This window comes from Solanum stenotomum, chromosome 10 (assembly GCF_019186545.1).
Source record: "Solanum stenotomum isolate F172 chromosome 10, ASM1918654v1, whole genome shotgun sequence".
In the NCBI taxonomy this organism is placed as follows: Eukaryota; Viridiplantae; Streptophyta; class Magnoliopsida; order Solanales; family Solanaceae; genus Solanum; species Solanum stenotomum.
Window position 1 is genome coordinate 39,765,580 of NC_064291.1, and position 25,821 is coordinate 39,791,400.

Consider the following 25,821-nt stretch of genomic DNA (forward strand, 5'->3'; position numbering starts at 1 on the left):
CCTTATAACCAAGCTCATACCACAATATAAAAAAAAAAATACTGATATCGGAGAAGATTTGTGAGCGATTACTAGTAGCATCAAGGGTGTGTGTTTGATATTCGGATAATTAAGGTCTCTTAAATCTCAGTTAATGAGGTTGTCGTAAATCATGTGTATTAAAGAAAATAAGCAAAATATGAGTTAAAATATGGTGAAAGAAGCGGGTGAGATTTTTAAATCTCACACAATGATATAAAGAAACTATTTTGTTGTTATCTTTATATCATTGTGTAAGATTTAAAAAATCTCACTCACTTCTTTCACCATCCTTTTAACTCCTATTTTCGTTATCTTCTTCAATACACAAGATTTAAGACAATCTCATTACCCAAGATTTAAGACAACCACATTACCTCAATATCAAACTCAAATTTGATACTAATATTAGTATCACTCCCAGTTCTGCAAGAATATCAATACTAGTTGTTCATTCGACGGAACGAGCTTGATAATAAAGAATTCAAATCACTCTCTTGATCATTCTCTGAGAGGCACCACATTGGCGGATTTTCAACTTCCCTGTTTTCTCAAGGTAAGAAAATCCTATTATCTATGGTGTTTCATTCCGTTTAGATTATTTTCCCTTTTCTATTTTGATAGTTTAGTTTTTCAAAATTTAAAAAGTCAGTCTCTCCCCGATAATACTTTTGGAACCTTGGCCAATCACAAATTACTCCTCTAATATTTGTAAATATTTTTTTTCAAGTTAGACAAATAAAAATTGTTACTCTCCAAAAGTACAATGACATAGGCAATGATTCATTAAATGAAATAAGCAAGAATGATTTAAATGATACTAACATATCCATAAGATTGTGCTAATTTTACTCACCAAAGTTAAAGCAATAGCGCTTTATGCAACCATGTTGTCAAATTTCCTTGAAATCACGAGGAAGTTCATGAATAAGCTAGTGACAACGATGAATTTGTGACGGTCCATAATCTTTTAATTATTGTGGACACAAACGAAGTATCTACACTTTTGTATGATGATGCAACTTTTTCAGAAATTCAATGACAGCAAGTACCTATAAAAAAAATTCACATAAGAATATTTGAATAGTGAAACTATTTATCTTCTTTTGGATACTAATGAGGCAATTGCATAAAATTGCACGTTTTTCCATTTGAATGAGTTTTTCTTGAATTCTTTTATCCTTTTTAACAATAATTTTTATGCCTCATGAGACATAAGTTCTTCATAACAACAATTCAAATGAAAGAGATTAGGGCGGAAAAAAGTAGCTGATTTTGAAATATATGGGTTGAGGGACGATATTTTAAGTTGATATATTTATCCTCTTCCAATTAAATAAAATTTTAGATCATCTATCTTTTGCTAGGAGACTATTAGACATTTATTACTAACATTATTCTATAAAATAGTATATTAACTTACTAGGCATACACGTGCAACGACCGAGTAACTACTTATACTAAAACCATCCATAGCAAACCAATTAAAAAAGGACATTTTCCTATAGTAAATAGAGAACAATCTAGACTGTAGATATCTATCAATTTAAGAAACTATTTTACTTTTAGCTTTATATCGTTGTGTTATTTAAAATATCTCACATGCTTTTTTGTCACGACTCAATTTAGGACGATGAGGAGCACTAAGGGAGAGCACTCAAAGCAAGTCTTACCAGAATTCTACAGAAAATCGGGCAAAGTTTCCTTTATTTTTAGGCTTACTCTAATTTTTCTTGTCTCAGAAATCAACAACACAACAAATAACAACTCTAAAACTAGACATTATATCCATGAATAATTTAATCGCCACACAAAAATACCAATTCATCTCCAATAATATAAAGAAGTTCAAGAAAGTCCCATGACTAAAACAAAGAAATAGTCATGACTCCAATAAAGGAAAGGAAAATGAAGTGATTCTAAGAGTTTTGAAATAAAAGAAATCATAATAATTCTATAAATCTCTTGCTACGCGAAGTTATGCGGGGCTCACTATAGTTAATGAAATGCTTGTCAATATCACCTAAGTTCTCTGTAAAAACATTTAGGGAGGAGTGAAACGCTAGCTCAGTGAGTAATAACACTCAATCACAACTTTTTTCATGGGGGACAAGTCAGAAAACATGTTAGTTAGATAATCAGAATCATGTAATAAATGTTTTTATAAGGAAACAATAACCATGTTCAATCTTATGTGTCTCATATAAGCAAAATCAATGTAAAGAATTAATAGTAAACTCTTAAAAATACTTTCATATCAATCTTATATTTGAGAGGTTTTCACGAATGAATCATTTAATCAGTGTGACCTTCTTTAAGAAGTAACCAATAATAGTAAAATCCTCTAAAGGAGTCAAATATTCATATCAGTACATCTCTACTCGAGTGATATCAGTTATGGTATGCAAGTTCTACCTTTCCACTAGCAAGGGCTATATCAGTAATTTGTGAATACAAGGTGCACCAGGTCTAACGAACCTTTCGTTAGTTACGGGATCCATCAAGGTTTACTCCCATTTATACTTTTCTTTATCACCAGTAAAAGCCTTAGCCTTCCAAAATTGTATAAGACATATAAGTTCTTACCAAATCATAGTATATTAAATTTTAACCAAAAATATATAACAAAATACTTATTCTTAAGTAAGTAACAAAACTTTTTCATTATGGTAATCATATCTCAAGTATCAAGAAACATGTCTTATAAAAGCGAGTTCATCTCAAATAACTAGTTTGGTATCATATCAAGTAAACGACTTGTCCCAATAGTTTACATTAAAACTTTGTGTTTATTTATGTTAACAACTTTAAATTCAAAGCTAAAGTCGATACATGCGTTTTATCATCTTCATCTTTTTAAGAAAAAAAGAATTCTTCAATCAATATTTTACTTTATATACAATAATCATATATTTTTATCATATAAAATCAATGCATCAAAGAAAAAAAGCTCGATTGTTTGCATTTGATATTGATAAATGTTGGGATCGTTCATGGTAGAATCGCTAGGTTAAACAAATAACATTCAATTCACTTATAAAAAAAATAATCTTGAACAACCTCGATAAAATTTCTGGCTCCGCCACTGAATCTACCCACTCGAATTTCAAGAATTTAATAGATTTATCTATCTCTTTAACCCTTATTTTCTTAAACTTACAATTCCAATTCTATAGTCCTCAAATTTACAAATATAAATCTTTTAAGTTAAATTCAGAAAAGTTACCTTCCACTTCTATTTCTCCTATTAAAATATCTTCCAACACGTTTAGCTTCACTCGAATGAATGGCAGATCCACGATTTTCGTTCTCCTTCTCGCTTTTCACAAATAGCTGCAGCAGCTTCCTTCAACAAAGATTCTAAATAGGGTTAGGACTTTTCCCTCTTTTTTTTTGTTTGTTGCTAGGTTGCAGCCTTTTCTTTTCATTTTATTTATTTTTATTTTCAAAAAATCTTCTCGGTCAAATAAAACAATTTATCTCCTATTTTTTTTTAATACTAAAATGGCATATATGTCCTTGCTTCATAATATGATATTATATTCTTTGACCTTTCTTTCACTCATTTCATTCTTATCTTCTTCAATACACAATATTTAAGATAACCTTATTATCCGATCTCATTACTTCTTTTTTCTCATTTTTAGATTGATGCAATATCTAAATTATTATAAAAGTAATTAAAATAAAATAACGAAGGTGAGTGTAATAATATCATAAACTACATGAAATATAAGCTTTATGAATCCAAAAAGAAGTGTTTGAAATAATTCATATTTTCTATTATTCTCTTTAAAATATTTTACATATTTAGTGCAACCAATTAAGAAAAAGTAAAAATAAATGCCTTCTACTATTGACAGCATATATATAACTTAAGCTCTATCAATCACATACCCCTGATGCAATTATTAGTATCAGTCATAGTATTGATTCAACTCAAATATCATCATTAATTCATCAATATATTTTTTTCAATGGCACGAGCTTGGTTGTAAGGAATTCACATTACTTGCAGATTATACAAATCCACGAATTATACAAATGAGACAACTCAAACTGTAACTACAACCCGCAGATATGCAAACTATAGCTATGGAGCATAATTAAGTTTACTATAGTGGTTATTTGCGAAAGTTCCTCTAAAAAGTATTATTTTTTATTTTGAAAAGTAAGAGTTGAATACAAATAGGTGCCTTCTTTACGGGACGAGACCGATGGACTCGCTGCATCACGAGTTTTGTGTGTTAGGTCAATTATGTTATTTTGTGTTCTGATATTTCTAGAAATATGCTAGCTTCATGCAACAACATCAACACATGCGTTAAAAGAACAATACAAAGGAAAGAGATAATCAGGGCCGACTCTATGCTTTGGAAAATAAGGCCTTTACCTTAGGCCCCCAAATTTCGAGGTCCCCCAAATTTTGTCAAGAATAAATTGTGTTAAATTTTTTATTAAAAAAATGATTATTTATGATAAAAAGTATAATTTTAAAAAAAAAATTATTTTATCCACTTTAACATCTTTTATACTTTGTTAAAAATAAGAATTAATAGTTAAAAGTGTTGAACAAAGTGAATTACAAATTCTTTTCTGTTTCTTTTTAAATTTTAGTTTCAAGCATTACTACAAGCATATTAAAATGAGGTATATCAAGTCATCAATGAGTCAAGTTCTACAGTTCTAACTCTTATCTTTATTTAATATTTATCTTATTACTTATAGCATTATGTTACCAATACATATAACAATTGCCTCACTTAAAGGATGTTTTTCAATATTGAGTTGATAAAATCTTACCTAAAACTAGTAACTGAAAAAACAATATTAAATAATAATAATTTTCATCTAAATGGTGTAAGTAAAAAAAAAATTGAATAAATACGTATACGAAGTTTATTTATATTTTAGGCCGCGAATTGAAATTTCGCTTTAGTCCTACAATTACGTTGAGCCGGCCCTAGAGATAATAAATGTAACACCCCGTATCCGAAACAGACCAAAAATGCAGATTTTGAGAAGTTACAGGTGCAACCCACGGTTGCAATCCACGGACCGTAGGTCAGACCATGGCCCGTGTTGGTGGTCCGTGGTTCACTACTACAACCCCTCCCCATCCAAGCTCAGAAAAATCAGCTAAGTCTCGACTCACAGACAGACCCACGGTCCGTATATCAGACCACAGTCCGTGGTTTGTGTCCATGGATCAAGACCTCATTTACCCATCCTCTGACACGAACTACGGTCGACTAGCACGAACCGTCGTTCGATCCACAGTCCGTAGGTCTGACCATAGATGAGGGTTAGCAGCCAGTTAGCTGATAATTATTGATGGGTCAACTTCAGATGGTCATAACTCTTAGCACAAAATGAATTAGGTGTCCCATGACCAATGATATGATAGATAATTGAATTATCTTTCCAATGCCACTGAGTTTGCTAAATTACGACCTCCAAGTAAAACGTTATGCTCATTTTAGTGAAGCCCTGTTGGGCAGACTCGACCTACGGACCCAATCGATGGACCGTCGATTGATTGACGGACCGTAGGTCCAATCCGTCAGTCACTCCGACAGCAATTAAGTCAAGAGTCCTTTGGTCTTTTCCTATTTCGTTTAACCCCTAAGATACGTCATTTTGACCCTAAATCATGAGGTTTTAGTCAGTTCAAACCTAGAAACATAATTAGAACTTACCTTAGTCAAAATCATTAATCAAAACTTAGAAAATTAGAATCAAGAGAGGAGAAAAAGGTCAAGAACCCTAGTTCAATAACGCAACAAGTTTTCTTCAGTTCCAGCCCCGAAATAAAAAGATTTCTCCGTGGAATTCGTCACCAGGTATGTGGGATTTCACTAGTGGATTCCTTTCGCCCATTAGGTCCCTAGAATTCAGTCAGATTCTTGATTCCATGATTATGAACAGACCTAGGGTTTCTAGAATTTGAACAGATCATCATGAATTAGTTATTTAAATGTTCCAAATCAGATTATCATGTTATTGCTCAGTTTATCGCATGAATTTCAGAACCCTAGCTATGTATTTCTTTAGTTCTTGAATTACACATGCTAGGTCAGATATTTCAGTATTCAGTTTTACATGCCTCAGTTTATGAATGCATCATTATCAGATTAATTGTTGCATTCTCAGTTTGCATGTTCAGTTTCGAGCTATCCAGTATTTACAGAAATTCAGTCATAACCAGTTAACCACTTAATTCATTGGGAGTAGCATAATACCGAGTTGGACTAGGGTTTCAGCGTACCCATATAGTCCCAGAACTACGAGCCACGTAGGTGTAAGTCCCCTCTGTGGGCAACATCAGTTTAGTGATCACGCCAGCATGCCTCTATACCTCTGGCAGGGTATATTGGGTCCTCTCGATGGGGCGTATACATCGGACTCCACATTTAGCTCATGTGGTTTTATGTCGGTTATTAGTAGCTCCCACAGTTCAGTCAGACTCTATTGCATTGACCATATTTCAGTACAGTCAGTATTCAGTCTCAGCATGTTATAAATTTGGTCATTGCATCAGTTAGCTCAGTATTCAGTATTTTCAGTATCTATATCATGTTCAGATTATTTCATTGCTTTATTGCTTTGTTCAGTTATATGTTATTTCAGCTTTACTCTATCCTGCATGCTCAGTACCTTTCAAGTACTGACGCATACGTGCGCTACATCTTCTCGTGATGTAGGTTCAGGTTCTCAGCATCCAGATCACGCTTAGATCGGTTCCCGATCTTCAGTTCAGCAGCATCAGTGGTGAGTCCTCATTCTTCGAGGACTAGTGACATGTTTATCTTTATCGCTTTTAGTCTTTAGTTTCAGTTTTGCTAGATCTAGTTGGGGCATGTCCCAACATTTCTAGTCAGTTTAGAGGCTTATTTCAGACATAGTTAGATTCAGCTTAGTATTTTGAGTTTGATATTTCTTTTGTATTAAACTCTCAGATTTGATATATTCAGTTATAGTATATGGGTATTCCCCATCTTTTCAGATTTATTTATGAATTAGCTTCCGCATCAGTTTATTATCTTTAGTATGCTCATGATCATGCCAGCAGGGTTAGCTTGGGATCACTTGTGGTCCTAGGTCCCGTGTCCGCGTCTCAGGGGTAGCTCGGAGTGTGACAATAAAAGAAAGTTGTTAATTTTGGAAAATACGTGTCGAGGGACAATGTTTGAAGTTGACATACTCCTATTAATCTTCTTTAGAAGTTTAAGTAGTAGCGCTATATACAACCATGGCAAAAGATGTCCTCAAAATTAGTAGAATGAAAATGACTAAGTCGGTGACAATAATGAACTTTTCTTAGTCCATTGTCTTTAATTTATTGCGAACACAAATGAGGTGTCTACACTTAGGAATGATGATGTAACTTTTTTGGGAATTCAATGATGGCAAATACCAATAAACTTACTCCCTCCGTCCATTTTTATTTTTCATGTTGCGCTTTTTGAAAGTCAATTTGACTAGTTTTTAAAGTTAAATTACATTACATTAATTCGATATTTTTAAAAAAATAGATATTTCAAAAACTATATGAAAAATACAATAAATTGTAATTTTTTGCATATCAATATGATGAAAAATACTTGATAAAATATTGGTCAAAGTTCTTATAGTTTGACTCTAAAAAAAGAAATTGTGACAATTAAAAGTGGACGGATGGAGTATCACATAAGAATATTTTGATATTGACATTAACTTTCTTCTTTTGGATACTGATGAAGGAATTGCATAAAATTGAACTTCTTCCCTTTGAATTGACTGATCTTTGAGTTTTTTCCCTTCAACAATTGAATTTATGCCTCGTGGGACATAAGTTTTCGGAAGAACAAAACAAATAAAAGAGATTTAAGACTGTTGGTTTTTGAATGACAACATTTGAAGTTGACATATTTATTCTCTTTCAAATAAATGAATTTTTAGATCACTTTGCTTTTACTGAGTTACTATTAGATATTTACCACTAATATTATTCAATAAAATCGTAAAATACACATGCAACACACGTATCGAGAAACTAGTTATACTAAGACTATCCACAAAAACTTTTTTTTTTCAATAATAAATAGAGAATATCATTGTTTTAGAAATAAAGACTATCCACAAAAACTTTTTTTTCATTACATTATATTAATACATAATATGCTTCATTACATAATAGTGACAGTGAGGCATAAAGTTGGGGGGGGGGGGGGGGGNCGGCAGACTAAAAGTGACACTATTACAATATTTTCTAGTAGGCATTGAATTCATAAGCCGAACAAAAGGAGTTCTCACTTTGTCTGCTTTCACTAACTTTGAAAAAAAACAATGGCTGAACTTTCAAATATCAACAAAAGTTGTCTTCCTTCATTTTAGCCCCTCCTTGGTTAGTGCATCTTCTACTAGGTTCTCCTCCCAAAAGTTATGCAGGATTGGGGTTGGGGGATCCAGATACCATATGTCACGCCCCGAGCCTATATCCTGGGCGTGGCCGGTACTCGAGAACCATTGATGGCCCCAAGCGAACCCTTGGTCTGGCTTACTTACTCAGCGAACGACTCTATGCATATTTAAAATGATCAATTTCACTATACTCAACTTGAATAATAAAATAACTTAGAATGTTTAAAAGTCAACATTCAACTTGGCCAATATGGCAACTCAAGTCTTAACATATGAAATGATAATGTAAAGACAATTGAACTACTAACTGTCTGACTGTCTATAAAGCCTCTAAAACAAAAAGGGATGTCGGGTCAAGGCCCCCAATCATCCTAACAATGAAATACTGAAAGAGAAAATAAACGGAGTCCTCCGGAATGCAAGGAGGCTCACCAACAGACTCTGAGTGCTCAACTGGATCAACAAGGCGCTGCGTGATGATCCTGGTTACCTGCATCTGCATCATAAGACGATGCAGGCCAACAGGCATCAGTACATTGAATGTATGAGTAAGTGAGTTGGAATGCTAAACACAACTTAAGCTTGAAAATAATCTGAAAGGAACATTTACCTTGGCTCTTCTCAACTCATGAATAACTTAACTTAATATAAAGCAATAAAACACCTGCAATATATGTAAAACTTGTAAAACAGTGGAAAACAACTTAGTTCATTAAAGAAAATACAATAACAAACTCAACTTTACTTATATAATAAAGTAATATAGTTTCTATGGGAGATTCTCTAACCGACTACCACCACTATGAGCCTAAGTGGTGATACAGCGTCTTGCCCACGCTGCCAGAACTGTCATATACTTTGTCGTCATATAGAACGCCTTAACTAAGTGGATCCACTAGTATATGCTAAAAGCATCTTAAGGAGTCATCTAAAAATTATGATCTTTTACTACCCATGATGGCTACATGGTTTATGGAGACTTGAGTTAATATGAACTCGCATCCCCATATTTGTGCTCAATACTACTCCCAAATATATACTTAGCTCATATGTTTTTAAAACAACCTTCTTTCTTCGGTTTGAGATAATTACTCAAAACTTAGTTTAAAAGATATCTTGGAATTTCCCTTTCTTGCTCAAATGTGAAAACATTTTAAACTCTTGAGAATACTTAGCTCCCTTATAGCTTCTTGAGAAATTAACTCAACTCTTTGCCCTTTGCTTAACTCGAAACTTAAGTCTTAAAACAAAGTTAAAACATTTGTGAAAGACTTTTGAAAACTTGTAAACTTCTCTTAGCTTGACTCTTAAATTCACATGACTTGACTCTTAACTTTACTTGACTTGACTCTTAACTTTCTTTGAATTGAGTTATGGATTCAAGGATTGTGATTTGTGATAGGAAAGATCTCATGATGATTAGCAATGTTTGTAGATAGCTAAACATGAGAAAAGATCAAGAAATCACCGTCTTGAACAAGTCCGCGACACGAAGTTGCATTTAAATATTTGATCGCGAAATTTAATTTTGAGACAGAGGAGTCCGCGTCCTAACCGCGACGCAGAGCTGATTTTTGTTCATTGGGGGAGCAAGTCCGCGACGCGGACTTGCGTGCCAAAACTTGCTCGACTTTTTCCTTCTTCGTTTGCCAGCCCCAATTCGCCTAATCTCGACTATTTTCTCAAATTATTTTTTTGATTCAAATACCCAACATATGTACCCAAGAACCTAACTTAAAACAACTCTAAAACTCAACATAAAGATCTTAGAAACTGCTCAATTCAGCCCAATTCAAGAACGGAAATAAATTCAAGATATACATATCAAGAACATCAACTTTCAACCTTTTTCGAATGAATTTCACTGAACTAAACATGTTTGGCGCGTGGGTGAACGAAAACAACGCTATGAAAGTCTCACATACCTTGTAGGATTGAATCCTTGGCGAATTCCACAACCAAAAGTGCAAGAACTTGACGAATCTTGAGTTTCTCTTCTCCTTTCTCCTCTATTTTTCTTCTCTTGAAGCCCTAGCGTATTTCTTAAGTGTGTAAACTGAACTAACTCAGTTTATACTCCAAATAATTTACTAAAAACGGATTTAATTCATTGGATAAGTAAAAGACTAAACTATCCTTCAAAAATCCGGATTAGACTTTCCTTATTCGCCCAACTTCAAATGGGCATATCTCACTCATACGAACTCGGAATCATGCAAACTCGACGGCGTTGGAAAGATTATTTCAAGATCTTTCCTACGATCCCATGCACTTCTTTTACATGGAGATGTGAAATACCGGATGAACTGCGACTAAATTTTGTGGTAGCTCCAACTCATAAGCTACATTACCTACCCTTTTTGATATTCTGTAAGGGCAAATGTAACGAGGACTAAGCTTCCCCTTCTTTCCATATCTCATAACACCTTTCATGGGTGAAACTTTTAAATACAATCAATCATCTACTTCAAACTCTAACTCCCTTCTCCTAACATCAGTGTAGGATTTCTGAGGACTCTGCGTCGTTTTCAACCTCTCTTGAACTTTCACCTTCTCAATAGCTTGACGAACTAAGTCTGGTCCTATCAATCCAGCTTCACCAACTTCAAACCATCCAATAGGAGATCTGAATCTTCTCCCATAAAGAGCTTCATAAGGAGCCATTTGGATGCTAGAGTGGTAACTATTGTTGTAAGCAAATTCAATAAGAGGTAGGTGATCATCCCAATTACCTTTGAAATCAATCACACAAGCCCTCAACATATCCTCTAAAGTCTGAATAGTGTGCTCTGCTTTCCCATTTGTCTGAGGATGAAAGGCAGTACGTAAGTTCAATTTTGAACCCAAACCTTTTTGGAATAACTTCCAAAACTGTGCAGTGAATTGTGCACCTCTATCTGATATAATCGAAACAGGGACTCCATGAAGTCTTACCACCTCCTGAATATATAACCTGGCATAATCTTTTGTTGAATGGGTAGTCTTTATCGGCAACAAATGGGCTGATTTTGTCATTCTGTCGACAATCACCCAAATAAAGCATGCTGCATGCGAGACCTTGGTAAACCTATGATGAAGTCCATATTAATCATCTCCGACTTCCATTTTGGAAGTTCAATATTCTGAGCCAAACCACCGAGCCTTTGGTGCTCTACTTTAACTTGTTGGCAATTTGGCCACTTTGCAACAAATTCTGCAATGCCCTTCTTCATACTATTCCACCAATACACCTCTCTCAAGTCATGATACATATTTATGGAACCTGGATGAATGGAATATCTGGAGCTATGAGCTTCCTCCATGATCCTTTCTTGGAATCTATCCACCATTGGTACACACAATCTACCTTGATATCTCAATACATCATCTCCCCTTTGTTCAAATGCTAATACTTTTTGCTTCTGAACATTTGCCTTCAATTCAATCAAAATAGGATCTTGGTTTTGCTTATCTTTTACTTCTAACACTAATAACGATTCAGCCTCATTCATCACCACTACTCCTTATGTGGAATCCATTAGTCGGACTCCTAAGCGTTCAAGTATATGCACATCTTTCGCTAACTCTCTGTTTTCTTCCTCAACATGGGCGGTACTACCCATAGACAACATGCTTAAAGCATCAGCAACAACATTAGTTTTATATGGGTGATAAATAACACTCATGTCATAATCATTGAGTAATTCTAATCACATCATTTGTCTGATATTAAGCTCTTTCTGAGTGAACACATATTGTAGACTCTTATGATCAGTGAATACATCAACATGAACACCATACAAATAATGACGTCATATCTTCAAAGCAAATACTTCGGCAGGCAACTCTAAGTCATGGGTTGGGTAATTCTTCTCATGAATTTTCAACTGTCTTGAGGCATAAGCTATAACTTTATCATTCTGCATTAAAATGCAACCTAAACCAACTCTAGATGCATCACAATACACCACAAAACCTTGAGTACCTTCTGGTAAGGTCAAAACTGGGGAAGTAGTCAACCTCTTTTTCAATTCCTGAAAGATTTTCTCACAAGCCTCAGACCATTGAAACTTCACTATTTTCTTACTCAACTTGGTCAAAGGGGACGAAATAGATGAGAACCCCTCTACGAATCTTCTATAATATCCAGCCAAACCCAAGAAACTCCTAATATCAGTTGGAGATGTGGGTCTAGGCCAACTCTGCACCGCCTCTATCTTTTGGGTATCAACTCTAATTCCATCACCGGAAACTATGTTGCCTAAGAACACCACAGACTCAAGCCAAAACTCACATTTAGAGAACTTAGCATACAACTCCTTATCTTTCAAAATCTGAAGAACTATTATGAGATGGTTAGCATGATCATCTTCATTCCTTGAATAGATTAGTATGTCATCAATGAAGACGATAACAAACATATCTAAATAAAGTTTGAAAACTCTATTCATAAGGTCCATGAATGCTACAAGTGCATTAGTCAAACCGAACGACATGACCAGAAACTCATAATGACCATAACGGGTCATGAATGATGTCTTTGGAATATCACATTCCCTTATTTTGAATTGATGGTAGCCAGATCTGAGGTCTATTTTGGAAAAACAAGAAGCACCCTAAAGCTGATCGAAAAGATCATCAATTATTGGAAGAGGATACTTATTCTTGATGGTAACCTTGTTCAATTGGCAGTAATCTATACACATCCTAAGGGAACCATTTTTCTTTCTCACAAATAAGACCGGAGCACCCTAAGGTGAGACACTTGGTCGAATAAAGCCCTTCTCTAGGAGATCTTTTAACTGCTCTTTAAGCTTTTTCAACTCTGTTGGTGCAATTCTATATGGTGGAATAGATATAGGACAAGTATCTGGAAGAACATCTATACCGAAGTCTATCTCTCTCTTAGGAGGGACTCTGGGTGGATTATCTAGAAAAACTTCTCAAAACACTTTTACTATAGGAACTGACTGAATAAGAGGTATCTCAACACTAGAGTCATTAATTTGGACTAAGTGAAAAAAAATAATATTGATATTTGAGAAGATTTGTGAGTGACAACTAATAGCATCTGGGGTGTGTGTTTGATATTTGGGTAATGAAGTTGTCTTAAATCTCATATAATGAGGTTGTCTTAAATCCTGTGTATTAAAGAAGATAAGCAAAATATGAGTTAAAAATATGGTGAAAGAAGCGGGTTAGATTTCTAAATCTCACACAATGATATAAAGAAACTAATTTATTGTTATCTTTAAATCATTATGTTAGATTTAAAAAATCTCACCCACTTCTTTCACCATCTTTTTAACTCCTATTTTGGTTTTCTTCTTCAATACACATGATTTAAGACAATCTCATTACCCAAGATTAAGACAACCACATTACCTTAATATCAAACTCACATTTAATACTAATATTGGTATCACTCACAGTTCTACTAGAATATCAATACTAGTTGTTCTTTCGACGAATGAGCTTGGTTATAAGAAATTCAATCACTCTCTTAATCATTCTCTCTGAGGCACCACATTGCGGCTGTTCAACTTCCGTATCTTCTCAAGGTTAGAAAATCCTATTATCTATGTTGTTTCATTCCGTTTAGATTATTTCCCAATTTTTATTTTGACAGTTTTGTTTTTCAAAAGTTGAAAAGTTAGTCTCTCCCCAATAATACTTTTGGAAACTTGGACAATCACAACTTACTCCTCTAATATTGGTAAATATGTTTTTTTCAAGTTAGACAAATAAAAATTGTTATTCTCCAAAAGTACGGTAACATAGACAATGATTAATTAAATGAAATAAGCAACAATGATTTAAATGATATTTTGACAAATCCATAAGATTTTGCTGATTTTACCCACCCAAGTTAAATTAGTAGCGCTTTATGCAACCATGCTAAAAAATTTCATGAATAAGCCGGAGACAACGATGAATTTTTGACAGTCCATAGTCTTTTAATTATTGTGAACACAAATGAGATGTTTGCACTTTTATGATGATGCAACTTTTCCAGAGATTCAATTGCAACAAATACCTATAAAAAATTTCACATAATATGAATATTGAAACTATTTATCTTCTTTTGGATACTAATGAGGCAAATACATAAAATAGCATGTTTTGCCATTTGAATGAGTTGTTCTTGAATTCTTTATATTCTTTTTAACAATAAATTTTATGCCTCATGAGACATAAGTTCTTCAAAATAACAATCCAAATGAAAGAGATTAGGACGGAAAAAGTAGTTGGTTTTGAAATATATGGGTTGAGGGACGATATTATGTTAGACATTTATTACTACTATTATTCTATAAAATAGTATATTAACTTACTAGGCATACATGTGCAACGACCGAAGAACTACTTATACTAAAATCATCCATAGCAAACCAATTAAAAAAAGACATTTTCTTATAATAAATAGAGAACAATCACGACTATAGATATCTATCAATTTAAGAAACTATTTTACTATTAGCTTTATATCATAGTGTGAGATTTAAAATATCTCACATGCTTTTTTGGCACTACCCAATTTAGGATGATGAGCGGCGCTAAGGGAGAGAATCTCAAAACAAGTCTTACCAAAATTCTACAGAAAATCGGGCAGAGTTTTCTTTATTTTTGAGCTTATCCTAATTTTTCTTGTCTCAGAAATCAACAACACAACTAATAACAACTCTAAAACCATACATAATACCCACCGATAATTTAATCTCCAACACAAAAATACCAAATCATCTCCAATAATAAAAAGAAGCTCAAGAAAGTCCCATGACTACAAAACGAAGGGATAATCATGACTCTAATAAAGGAAAGGACAAATGGAGCTATTCTAAGATTTTTGAAATAAAAGAAATCATAGCAATTCTATAAATATCTTGCTACGCGAAGTTACCCGACTCACTAGATTATACTAATTAACACTCTCTAGTTAATGAAATCCTCGTCAATATCAATTGAGTTCTCTGTAAAAACATTTAGGAATGAGTGAGACGCTAGCTCACTGAGTAATAACACTTAACCACAGCCCTTTTAATGAGGGACAAGTCAGAAAACATGCTAGTTAGATAATTAGAATCATGTAATAAATGTCTTTTTAAAGGAAACAATAACCATATTCAATCGTTATGTGTCTCATATAAGCAAAATCAATGTAAACATTTAATAGTAAACTCTTAAAAATACTTTCATATCAATCTTATAATTGAGTGATTTTTAAGAATGAATCATTTAATCATTGTGACCTTCTTCTTTAAGAAGTAACCAATAATAGTGAAATCCTTAAAAGGAGTCAAATATTCATATTAGTACATCCCTACTTGAGGGATATCGGTTACAGTATGCAAGTACTACATTCCCACTAGCAAGGGCTATATCAGTAATTTTAAGAAAAAGGAATTCTATGATGGTATGATTTATGTTTCGTAAAGGTAGACACATTTGTTCACAGAGGCGTATCTAAGGGGGGTCACCGGGTTCACATGAACCCATGGTCCCCTTTCGAGATCATATATAGTAGTGTTATATTTTTTTAAAAATATTGAATTATAGATGTGTGAACCCACATTTAAAGTATCACATAATGCGATTATGACTGGGTGCACCTCTCTCGACGAGGTAAGAAATTTGAATTTTATATTTATCTTGTTGTATTTTTCTTTCTAAATTAGATAACACTTCTCTAAGTGGTAATTGGTGTGTGTGTGTGTATATATATATATAAGAATTAATTTTAGACCTATAATTTTAAAATTTTAACAATTTTCAATAGTAAAAACCTAAATGTCGAACTGATCAAATTTATATCATAGATCAACCTTTTTATAACAGTGCACCCATTATCTCAAAATCTTAGATACGCCTATGTTTGTTCAATCAATATTTTACTTTACATACAATAATCATATATTTTATCATATAAAATCAATGCATCAAAAAGAAAAAAAAACCCGATTGTTTGTATTTGATATTGACAAATGTTGGGATCGTTCATGGTAGAATCCCTAGGTTAAACAAATAACATTCAGTTCACTTATCAGAAAAAAATCTTAAACAGTTTTGATAAAATTCTAGCTCCGCCACTGAATGTACCCACTCGAATTTCAAGAATTTAATAGATTCATCTATCTCTTTAGCCCTTATTTTCTTAAACTTACAATTCCAATTCTATAGTCATGAAATTTAAATATAAATCTTTAAGTTAAGTTCAGAAAGTTACCTTCCACTTCTATTTCTCCTATTAAAATATTTTCCAACACCTTTAGCTTCACTCGAATGGAAAGACAAACCCACGAGTTTCGTTCTCCTTCTCGATCTTCACAAATAGTTGTTGCAGCTTCCTTCAACAAAGACTCCAAATAGGGTTAGGACTTCTCTTTTCTTTTCTTTTTTTTGCTACTAGGTTGCAGCCCTTTCTTTTCATTTTATTTTTTTTTATTTTCCAAAATTCTTTTTGGTCAAATAAAACAATTTATCTCCTATTTCTTTTTAATTCTAAAATGGCATATATGCCCTTGCTTCAGAATATATTATCTTCTTCAATACACAATATTTAAGAAAACCTTCTCATTACTTTTTTTTTTCATTTTTACATTGATGCAGTATCTGAATCATTAGAAAAATAATTAAACCAAAAACAAATATGGTGAGTGTAATAATATCATAAACTACATGAAATATAAGATTTATGAATCCAAAAAAAAGTATTTGAAATAGTTCATATTTTCTATTATTCTCTTTAAAATATTTTACATATTTAGTGCAATCAAATAAGAAAAAATAAAATAAATTTCTTCTACTATTGGCAATGTATATATAACTTAAACTATATCAATCATATACTCATTGTGCAATTATTAGTATCACTCACGGTACTGGTTCAACTCGAACTCGAATATTATCAATATTATTTTTTTCAATGAGACGAGCTTGGTTGTAAGAAATTCAAATTACTCTCTTAAGTATGTATTCTCTATGTAATGAGCCGAAAGATCATTTTTGGAAATTTTCATTAAAAAACTATCGTTTTATTCCTCCTGATAGTTTTTCCAGTCAAATTTGAATCAGTCGGTGAAGTCGATTTGGTAATTGTAAACTATTCGATAACTACGGTCATTTAATTGATGAATATTTATTAAATAATTAATTTATTTAGTTGGTGGTTAATGGGTCAAGTCTTTAATTTACTTTATTTAATACCCTATACCACTTGACCCATATATATTAAAATAAGTTAGTAAAATTTGTAACTTTTAATATAAAACTATAGTATATGTGCCCGCGCGATGTGCGGATAATAGTAAAGTATTATTTCTAATTGTTTTAGATTGCAACGCTAGCTTGATCAAGTATGTTAAATCAATTATCTTCTTTTTTTTTTTAAATGCAACTATTTTACGGTTCCACATATGTTTGTGCTAAAAAAAAGCATACCAGAATCATACTTCTTACATGAATAATAGACAACACATATGTTTGTGCTAGAACACTTACAATCATGCTAGAGCACATAAAACTTCCTGAAATTTAATTCAAGGATTACCTATTGAAGCGTGAGCAGGTACCTTCAAGCGAATCCACAAGCTAGTCCACAAATTGGACGGCAGTTCTGCGGTCTTTTACATTGATCCCAAGTTCACTTCCGAACTCTCTCAATACTTGAGCGAGCAATCATCGTATATAAAACTTCACTTTCAAGAGTTAGAAGAATCCTTATTTATAGAGATTTTTTCCTAGTCAAAGGAAGAGAAGGAACACCATGTCTTTCTTTAGAATAGAAAAAGACATGTACTTTCCTTAGAATAGAAAAAGACACATACTTCTCTCTTTCCTTAGAATAGAAAAAGTCATGTACTTCTCTATTTCCTTAGAATAGAAAAAGATATGTACTTCTCTCTTTCCTTAAAATAGAGAAAGACACATACTTCTCTCTTTTCCCCTTAGAATAGATTCTGAGTTCTAGTTAAATATGAACACGGTAGGAACCACATAATTAATTCTTATCATGACACATTATAAATCATTCCACTAGAAATTCGTAATTGCACTTATATTTCGAAATCCCCCATTAAACACATATGTAATTCCCCATGTTAAGATTACAGATATTAATCAATAAATTAAATTACTGACGAATTGAATTCAAATACTAGTTTCCTTTAGAGCGTTGCTTAACTTATTTCATGTGTCAGATTCATAAATCCACTTGCAAGGTTTGACACGATGAAAACTTATAAGCTTCTCAAAAAGGTATATCATCAATCTCTATATTGAGACATGGATTCAGTCAACTAACTTATTATTTCACCAATATATATTATTATCACCCAAACTATCAGGTATATTGACCCATCTCAGAATCTCACCTTTTAATAGATCAAAACGATAATTAACATATACAGATCATAATAGTTATATCAGGATTAAGAATATAAGCACATTTAATAGTTTAGAGAATATGCTTTTGTGAGTCAGTCTAAAGCAATTATTTCTACTCGGTCCCGTTAAATACATTATACAAAATGTACTAGCCCAAGAAGTTGGAACTGTATCATTCCCATAATCAAGATAAACTACATATAATCTTGTGCTACAATTGTACTGATGACATCTCCGATTTCCATCTTAGATTGTGAAAAAAAAAATTATACTTATAAGAACCGATGATTTAATCCTATGTGTATAACCTAAAACTCTATACACTAAATCATCTACTATATAAGTAAACAGACACCATAAACGAATATGGTCTATTAAAACTGAATAAATAATTATTCTATAATAAATACTATATCTAAACATATAGTTAAGAGTATATATCCCAACAGAATGCATTGAGGGCTTATTAATTTCAGATCATTCGTGTAGATAACCACCCTCCAAACCAACTGAGTCATCCCAATTATCTTATTTTTGTAACTTTTTAATTCTAAGTTTCCACATAACAATTTTAAGTTTCTACTTTATTGATCCACTATTATTTTCACTACAAGAAAAGTTACAAGTCATGTTTTCCTTTTGGATTTGGTACATACATGACGTGCCTTTAACAGAAATAGAAAGAACCAAGTCAAACGTATCTGATACGTATAACCCTAACTTTTCCTCACAACTCTACAAAGAATATATCTTTATCACACTTTTCACTTTTCCTTTTCCTACAAAATATACCAAATCCAAATTCCATAATTACTTTTCTATAACTTTCCAAAAATGGAATCCATTGGATCTAGTTCCACCCCTTCCAACAACCACCACCACCACCACCATCGCCGCCATTTGATGCCAACACAACCACTCGCTGACAGAATTATCCGTGCAGTCAGCCACCATCTCCGCCTCCTCCACCACTACGACACCACTTTCTTTATCTTAGGTGCAACCGGAAATGTATACACTGTTAACCTCTCCACCACCCCATCATGCAGTTGCCCTGATCGAACCGCCCCATGTAAACACATACTATTCGTGTTCATCCGTGTATTGGGTGTCTCAGTTGATGACATGTGTCTTCTCCGGCGAACTCTCAGGCCATGCGAGCTCCAACGCCTTCTTAGCTTACCTATCTCAATTGAATCACTAGCAAACCCTAATGTTCGAGAAAGGTTAGACATGAAGGAGCACAATTTTTAATTATTTAATTATATTATGTCTCAACAGGTCTATCATGATGTCTAGGCATGTTTCTTTTTCATGGATCAAATACGTGAATGTTTTTTTTCTTTTGAAGTGAGATTTATCAACTTTAGGACCTATATTGTCTGTTTTAATAAAAGGGAAGTCGAGTACACAAAGCATGCATTTCATGTTCATGCAGGATTTCGGGGAATGATCACACATTAAGGGGGTGCAATGCAAGCAATTTTTCCTGACGCAAAAATCAGTGGCTAATTTCTGGACTCGAACCAAAAACATATGAATATTCATATGAAATTTCCTCATCAACAACATTTTCAACAGACTTTCCATCGAAAATCCCATATTTTCAACTCTATTTTGATAGGAACGTCCATTGGAAAATTGCACTTTTTAGTAATTAATGACGTAACTAATTATAGGTCACACGGATAATTTACCGTTACTCCAAGACTTTCCTACTTTTATTTGCTCTAATACCATATTAAATTATAGTATGTGATCATATCATCTAAAAATTTAAGCAATTAGTAATTAATAGCGCGCATAGTTCTAATTATTTAATTATATTATGTCTCAACAGGTTCCACCAGTTATTTTTTCAAGAACGGTCAAAAAGTTCACCATTGAAAATAGAGATAGAGAAGGGTGTAACATGTCCAATATGTTTGGAAGAAATGAACAAGGAAGAAAGAGTAGCAGCTTGTGGTACTTGTAGGAATCCATTACATGAAGAATGTTTGATGGCATGGAAGAGAAGTAACAGAAGAAGATCAATTAAGTGTGTGATATGCAGAGCAAGATGGAGGGATGTGAGGGCTAATTCTGAGCAACAAGACAAGTATTTAAATTTATCTGCTTATGATGATAACATGCAAGTAGAAGATAGGCAAAGCCATTGTGGGAGTTAGGGTTTGATGATCAGCTGTAACGTTGTGTTAATTATATACTAGTATACATACCCGCGTGTTGCGCGGATATTTTAAAATATAATAATTTTTAAACTTAAAAATAATTAATATGAATTATTATTATTGCGTAACAAAAGTGCATGTATATAATAGTAGGATATAGTTTTTAAAATTTTAAATTAATTTTATATAAATAATTAATATATTTTTTATAATATTAATTAGAAAAAGTTTAGACATTATAAATGCCACCAACATGATATTATGAATATAACGTGAAAACATACATGGTAATTCATTTCAAATCAATTTTAATTTGAAATTTGAAAGCAATGATATCAATTATTATCTTTAAATTGAAATACATGTGGAGAGATTTTATATGATAGAATGAAAATTTTGAAATGATAAATTAAAGTTGATCAAGATGAAAATCTAAAAATAACACTTTGCAAGTTATCATTCATTATATTGAAATCTTCTGAGCTTGTTAAATTGCTAAAGAAATAAGAATTACAACACAAATTAAGCTTGACTATATAAATTCTCACTAATCTAAATCCTAACTTTTATCAACGTGAATCTCATCCATTTTATTCCATTTTCAAATGTAATTTCTAGTATAGTTAGATAAGCCATATATTTATAAAATTGTCCATATGTCTTTTATTTTGTATGTACAATTCAACGTTAGCTTTAATTATTATATTTTATTTATAAAGGATAAAAAGCTATGATAATTTTACATTATGACAATTTAGTTTACACGATACTAAAAGATATAATAGGGAATACTTCTTATTCTAAGTTAGCCTATATATTAAAATAAATTATTATTTTAAAATTATTTAATTTATTTTTTTGGCTAAAGAGGAATTATTATTTTTTAAATTCAATTTATTATTATAATTTATAATAAATAATAAATTTGAGTTATTAAATTTTAAAAAAAGAAGAAGAAATTTCTTGTCACGGGCTATGCAACCCTTCAATCCTCAACATGCTATGCAATCCTTCAATCTGGAAAAAAAAAATCACACTATTTTAAGTCATTTCGTCATAGTGCATAATAAAGATAATCATTAATAAATATGAAATAATTAAGAAATAGAACTCACTGAACGTTTTCGGTAAAATTATGTGAATCATCTTCTTCAGTTATAAAATCCGAGATGATTGCATATATGTTAGTACATATATACTATGTCTTCATTGCAATATATTTTAATAGTTCGTCAATTTTTTGTATCCAACATATATTTTTTCAAATAATAGCATAAAACATCATTCTCTATAATGCAAATAACATCTCCAAACTAAAATGTAAAAGATAAGGCAAAAACTAATAGAAATTGATAGAAAATTAGGAAAGCAAAATAAGTTTCCTACATGAAAAATACGATAGCACAATCTCTTAAAATATAAATTTGAAAGTAATATGAAGTGAACATCAGATCTGCCTACTCTTAGCAAGAATGTTAATGACTTCTTCCTTTAGTTTTACCATTGAAAATACAACACATTGTACCTCGTGATAATTTTATTGATATATTTATATTAATATTTTAAATGGTAATGTGTTGCTTAAAATTGTTTTGTTTCTTTTTAATTTTATTTTATGTAGAGTGAATTCAATTGTACAATCTTATCATTAGAATGACTTTTTCCCCATAAATTGTAAAACTTTTTCTTCTTTAATTAAAATAAGTCTGAAAAATTAGTACTTGTAAATTTAACAAATGACATAGTAGATTTCCTCACAAAAGCAATATACACACACAAACACACACACACACGCCACCACTTTCAACTTGACATTTTCATGTTGCGGGGATCACATCAACTCAAATCTGCAAGATATAAAACAATTTTAGTGCATGATAATTTTTTATATTAGAAACTCGCATGATAAATAAAAAATTATATTTATTATAATATAAATAATCAACGACCACCCATACTCCTTTATACAACTATTGTTTTATTAGAAGAAGAACAATAGACTGTAAATAATTAATCAACTGTAACAACTATCAATCATATTGATAGTTGATAGAAGTCCACATTTTTGGTATGTAATTTTAAAAAATCTTGGATAGTTTTTAATACCTGATTTTAAATTAATGCATATGATAATTCACTGCTTGAAGCAATACATTTGTGCATTGAAGATGAATTTCTCACTCCGAAAAATGATTGTTCTAAAGGATAATACTAACAAAATAAATAATTTTTTTCTGAAAAAAGAAGACATTTATTTATAGAATGAATGAAGCAAATTGATAAAGTAGGTGGTTGCCTTTATTATAGGAATTCAAAAATAAAAGGTGGTTACATATTTGAAAAAAACCATTTTCAGATATGTTTTTTTTCAGATTTAAATTAAACCGTATATGATTATCCTTTAAGCAAATTTTCAGATTTAAATGGGAAGTTAGATAAACATGGAATTTATTAGATTTTATCTTCTTCTTTTTTTTGGGTCTTTTTTTTATATACATTATCTTTTTATAAAAAGTAAATAAATTCGTTAGTTGGTTATTTTTTTGAAAAATTCACATTTAATTAGTGGCCATTTTACTTTTCATTATTATTATTATTATTATTAATAATAATAATAATAATAATAATAATAAGAGTTAAGTTATTTAATTTTTATTTATTGAAAATGGTTGATTCACAACCCTTTTGATTTTCTTTTTCATTTATACTTTTTCAATTTATAAATTTATTATTTAAATGATTTTTCCATATTAATTAGTGGTCATTTTTTCTTTTTATCTATTATTAATAAGAGTTAAAAACTTTAATTTTTAATTTTTGAAAATGGTTGATTCACAGCCGTTTTTTATTTTATTTTATTATTTTTCTAAAATTTTGTTATTTAAATATTTTACACATATTTTTGAAATTCAATTATTATTATTATTGTAATTAAAAATCAAAATTTTATGGTGGTTTCTATAAGTTTACACATATTTTTGAAATTCAATTATTATTATTATTATTATTAGTAGTAGTAGTAGTAGTAATAATAATGTCTGATTAAAAGGATTTTAAAATTTAGTGAATTATTACCTACTTTTCCATCGGCAAAACAATAACAAATATGATAATAAGTACTTTAAAAAAATCTGATTTTTAAAAAACTGTTTTAAATTGTTATTTTGTTTTTAAATGGAATTTATTATTTAAATTAACTAAAGACAATTAAGTTATTGAATTTGAATTTATTATTTAAAATAACTAAAAATAATAAAATTCAAGAATAATTGTGGTGCTAACACGTGTCATTTTTTCCTCTCCTTTTATATATAGATAGATATTTTTGAAATTCAATTATTATTATTATTGTAATTAAAAAATCAAAATTTTATGGTGGTTTCTATAAGTTTACACATATTTTTTAAATTCAATTATTATTATTATTATTAGTAGTAGTAGTAGTAGTAGTAATAATAATGTCTGATTAAAAGGATTTTAAAATTTAGTGAATTATTACCTACTTTTCCATCGGCAATAAAATAACAAATATGATAATAAGTTCTTTAAAAAAATCTGATTTTTAAAAAACTGTTTTAAATTGTTATTTTGTTTTTAAATGGAATTTATTATTTAAATTAACTAAAGACAATTAAGTTATTGAATTTGAATTTATTATTTAAAATAACTAAAAATAATAAAATTCAAGAATAATTGTGGTGCTAACACGTGTCATTTTTTCCTCTCCTTTTATATATAGATAGATATTTTTGAAATTCAATTATTATTATTATTGTAATTAAAAAATCAAAATTTTATGGTGGTTTCTATAAGTTTACACATATTTTTTAAATTCAATTATTATTATTATTATTAGTAGTAGTAGTAGTAGTAGTAATAATAATGTCTGATTAAAAGGATTTTAAAATTTAGTGAATTATTACCTACTTTTCCATCGGCAATAAAATAACAAATATGATAATAAGTTCTTTAAAAAAATCTGATTTTTAAAAAACTGTTTTAAATTGTTATTTTGTTTTTAAATGGAATTTATTATTTAAATTAACTAAAGACAATTAAGTTATTGAATTTGAATTTATTATTTAAAATAACTAAAAATAATAAAATTCAAGAATAATTGTGGTGCTGACACGTGTCATTTTTTCCTCTTCTTTTATATATAGATAGATATTTTTGAAATTCAATTATTATTATTATTGTAATTAAAAAATCAAAATTTTATGGTGGTTTCTATAAGTTTACACATATTTTTGAAATTCAATTATTATTATTATTATTATTATTATTAGTAGTAGTAGTAGTAGTAGTAGTAATAATAATGTCTGATTAAAAGGATTTTAAAATTTAGTGAATTATTACTTACTTTTCCATCGGCAATACAATAACAAATATGATAATAAGTTCTTTAAAAGAAATCTGATTTTTAAAAAACTGTTTTAAATTGTTATTTTGTTTTTAAATGGAATTTATTATTTAAATTAACTAAAGACAATTAAGTTATTGAATTTGAATTTATTATTTAAAATTAATAAAATTCAAGAATAATTGTGGTGCTGACACGTGTCATTTTTTCCTCTCCTTTTATATATAGATAGATAATTACAAAAGTATATATTCAAGGCAGCGTATCTAAAGACATTTTAAATTTGGTGTGTTCTAATGTCGTTAGTATGATTTTAGTAAGTTGTTAATTCCATGCAGATTACATCTATCGTACTGTGATTTAAGTTTCGATATGCACAATACGATACATTATTTCGTACTGACCATTGTTTGATGGCGCTGCATTCACTTATCAAAGTAGACATGGAGGTCCTTGTGTGTGGTTGAGTTCATCAGATGATTGGTACATTCTGTTTCTTCTAGA

The 25,821-nt window shown here is 30.9% G+C and overlaps 1 protein-coding gene across 1 annotated transcript; it reads left to right on the plus strand.

Moving 5' to 3' along the window:
• The first annotated feature begins 19,603 nt into the window (after positions 1-19,603).
• Positions 19,604-20,951, plus strand: LOC125842000 (uncharacterized). The gene is made up of 2 exons (XM_049521193.1): positions 19,604-20,009; positions 20,624-20,951. The coding sequence occupies exons 1-2, from the start codon at positions 19,618-19,620 to the stop codon at positions 20,949-20,951; spliced, it is 720 nt and encodes a 239-aa protein (XP_049377150.1). The 5' UTR covers positions 19,604-19,617.
• The last annotated feature ends 4,870 nt before the right edge of the window (positions 20,952-25,821 follow it).

Coding starts and splice junctions, on each gene's coding strand:
- LOC125842000 (XM_049521193.1), top strand. CDS start 19,618: ATGGAATCCATTGGATCTAGTTCCACCCCTTCCAACAACCACCACCAC. Junction 20,010..20,623: donor AACCCTAATGTTCGAGAAAG/GTTAGACATGAA, acceptor ATGTCTCAACAG/GTTCCACCAGTTATTTTTTC.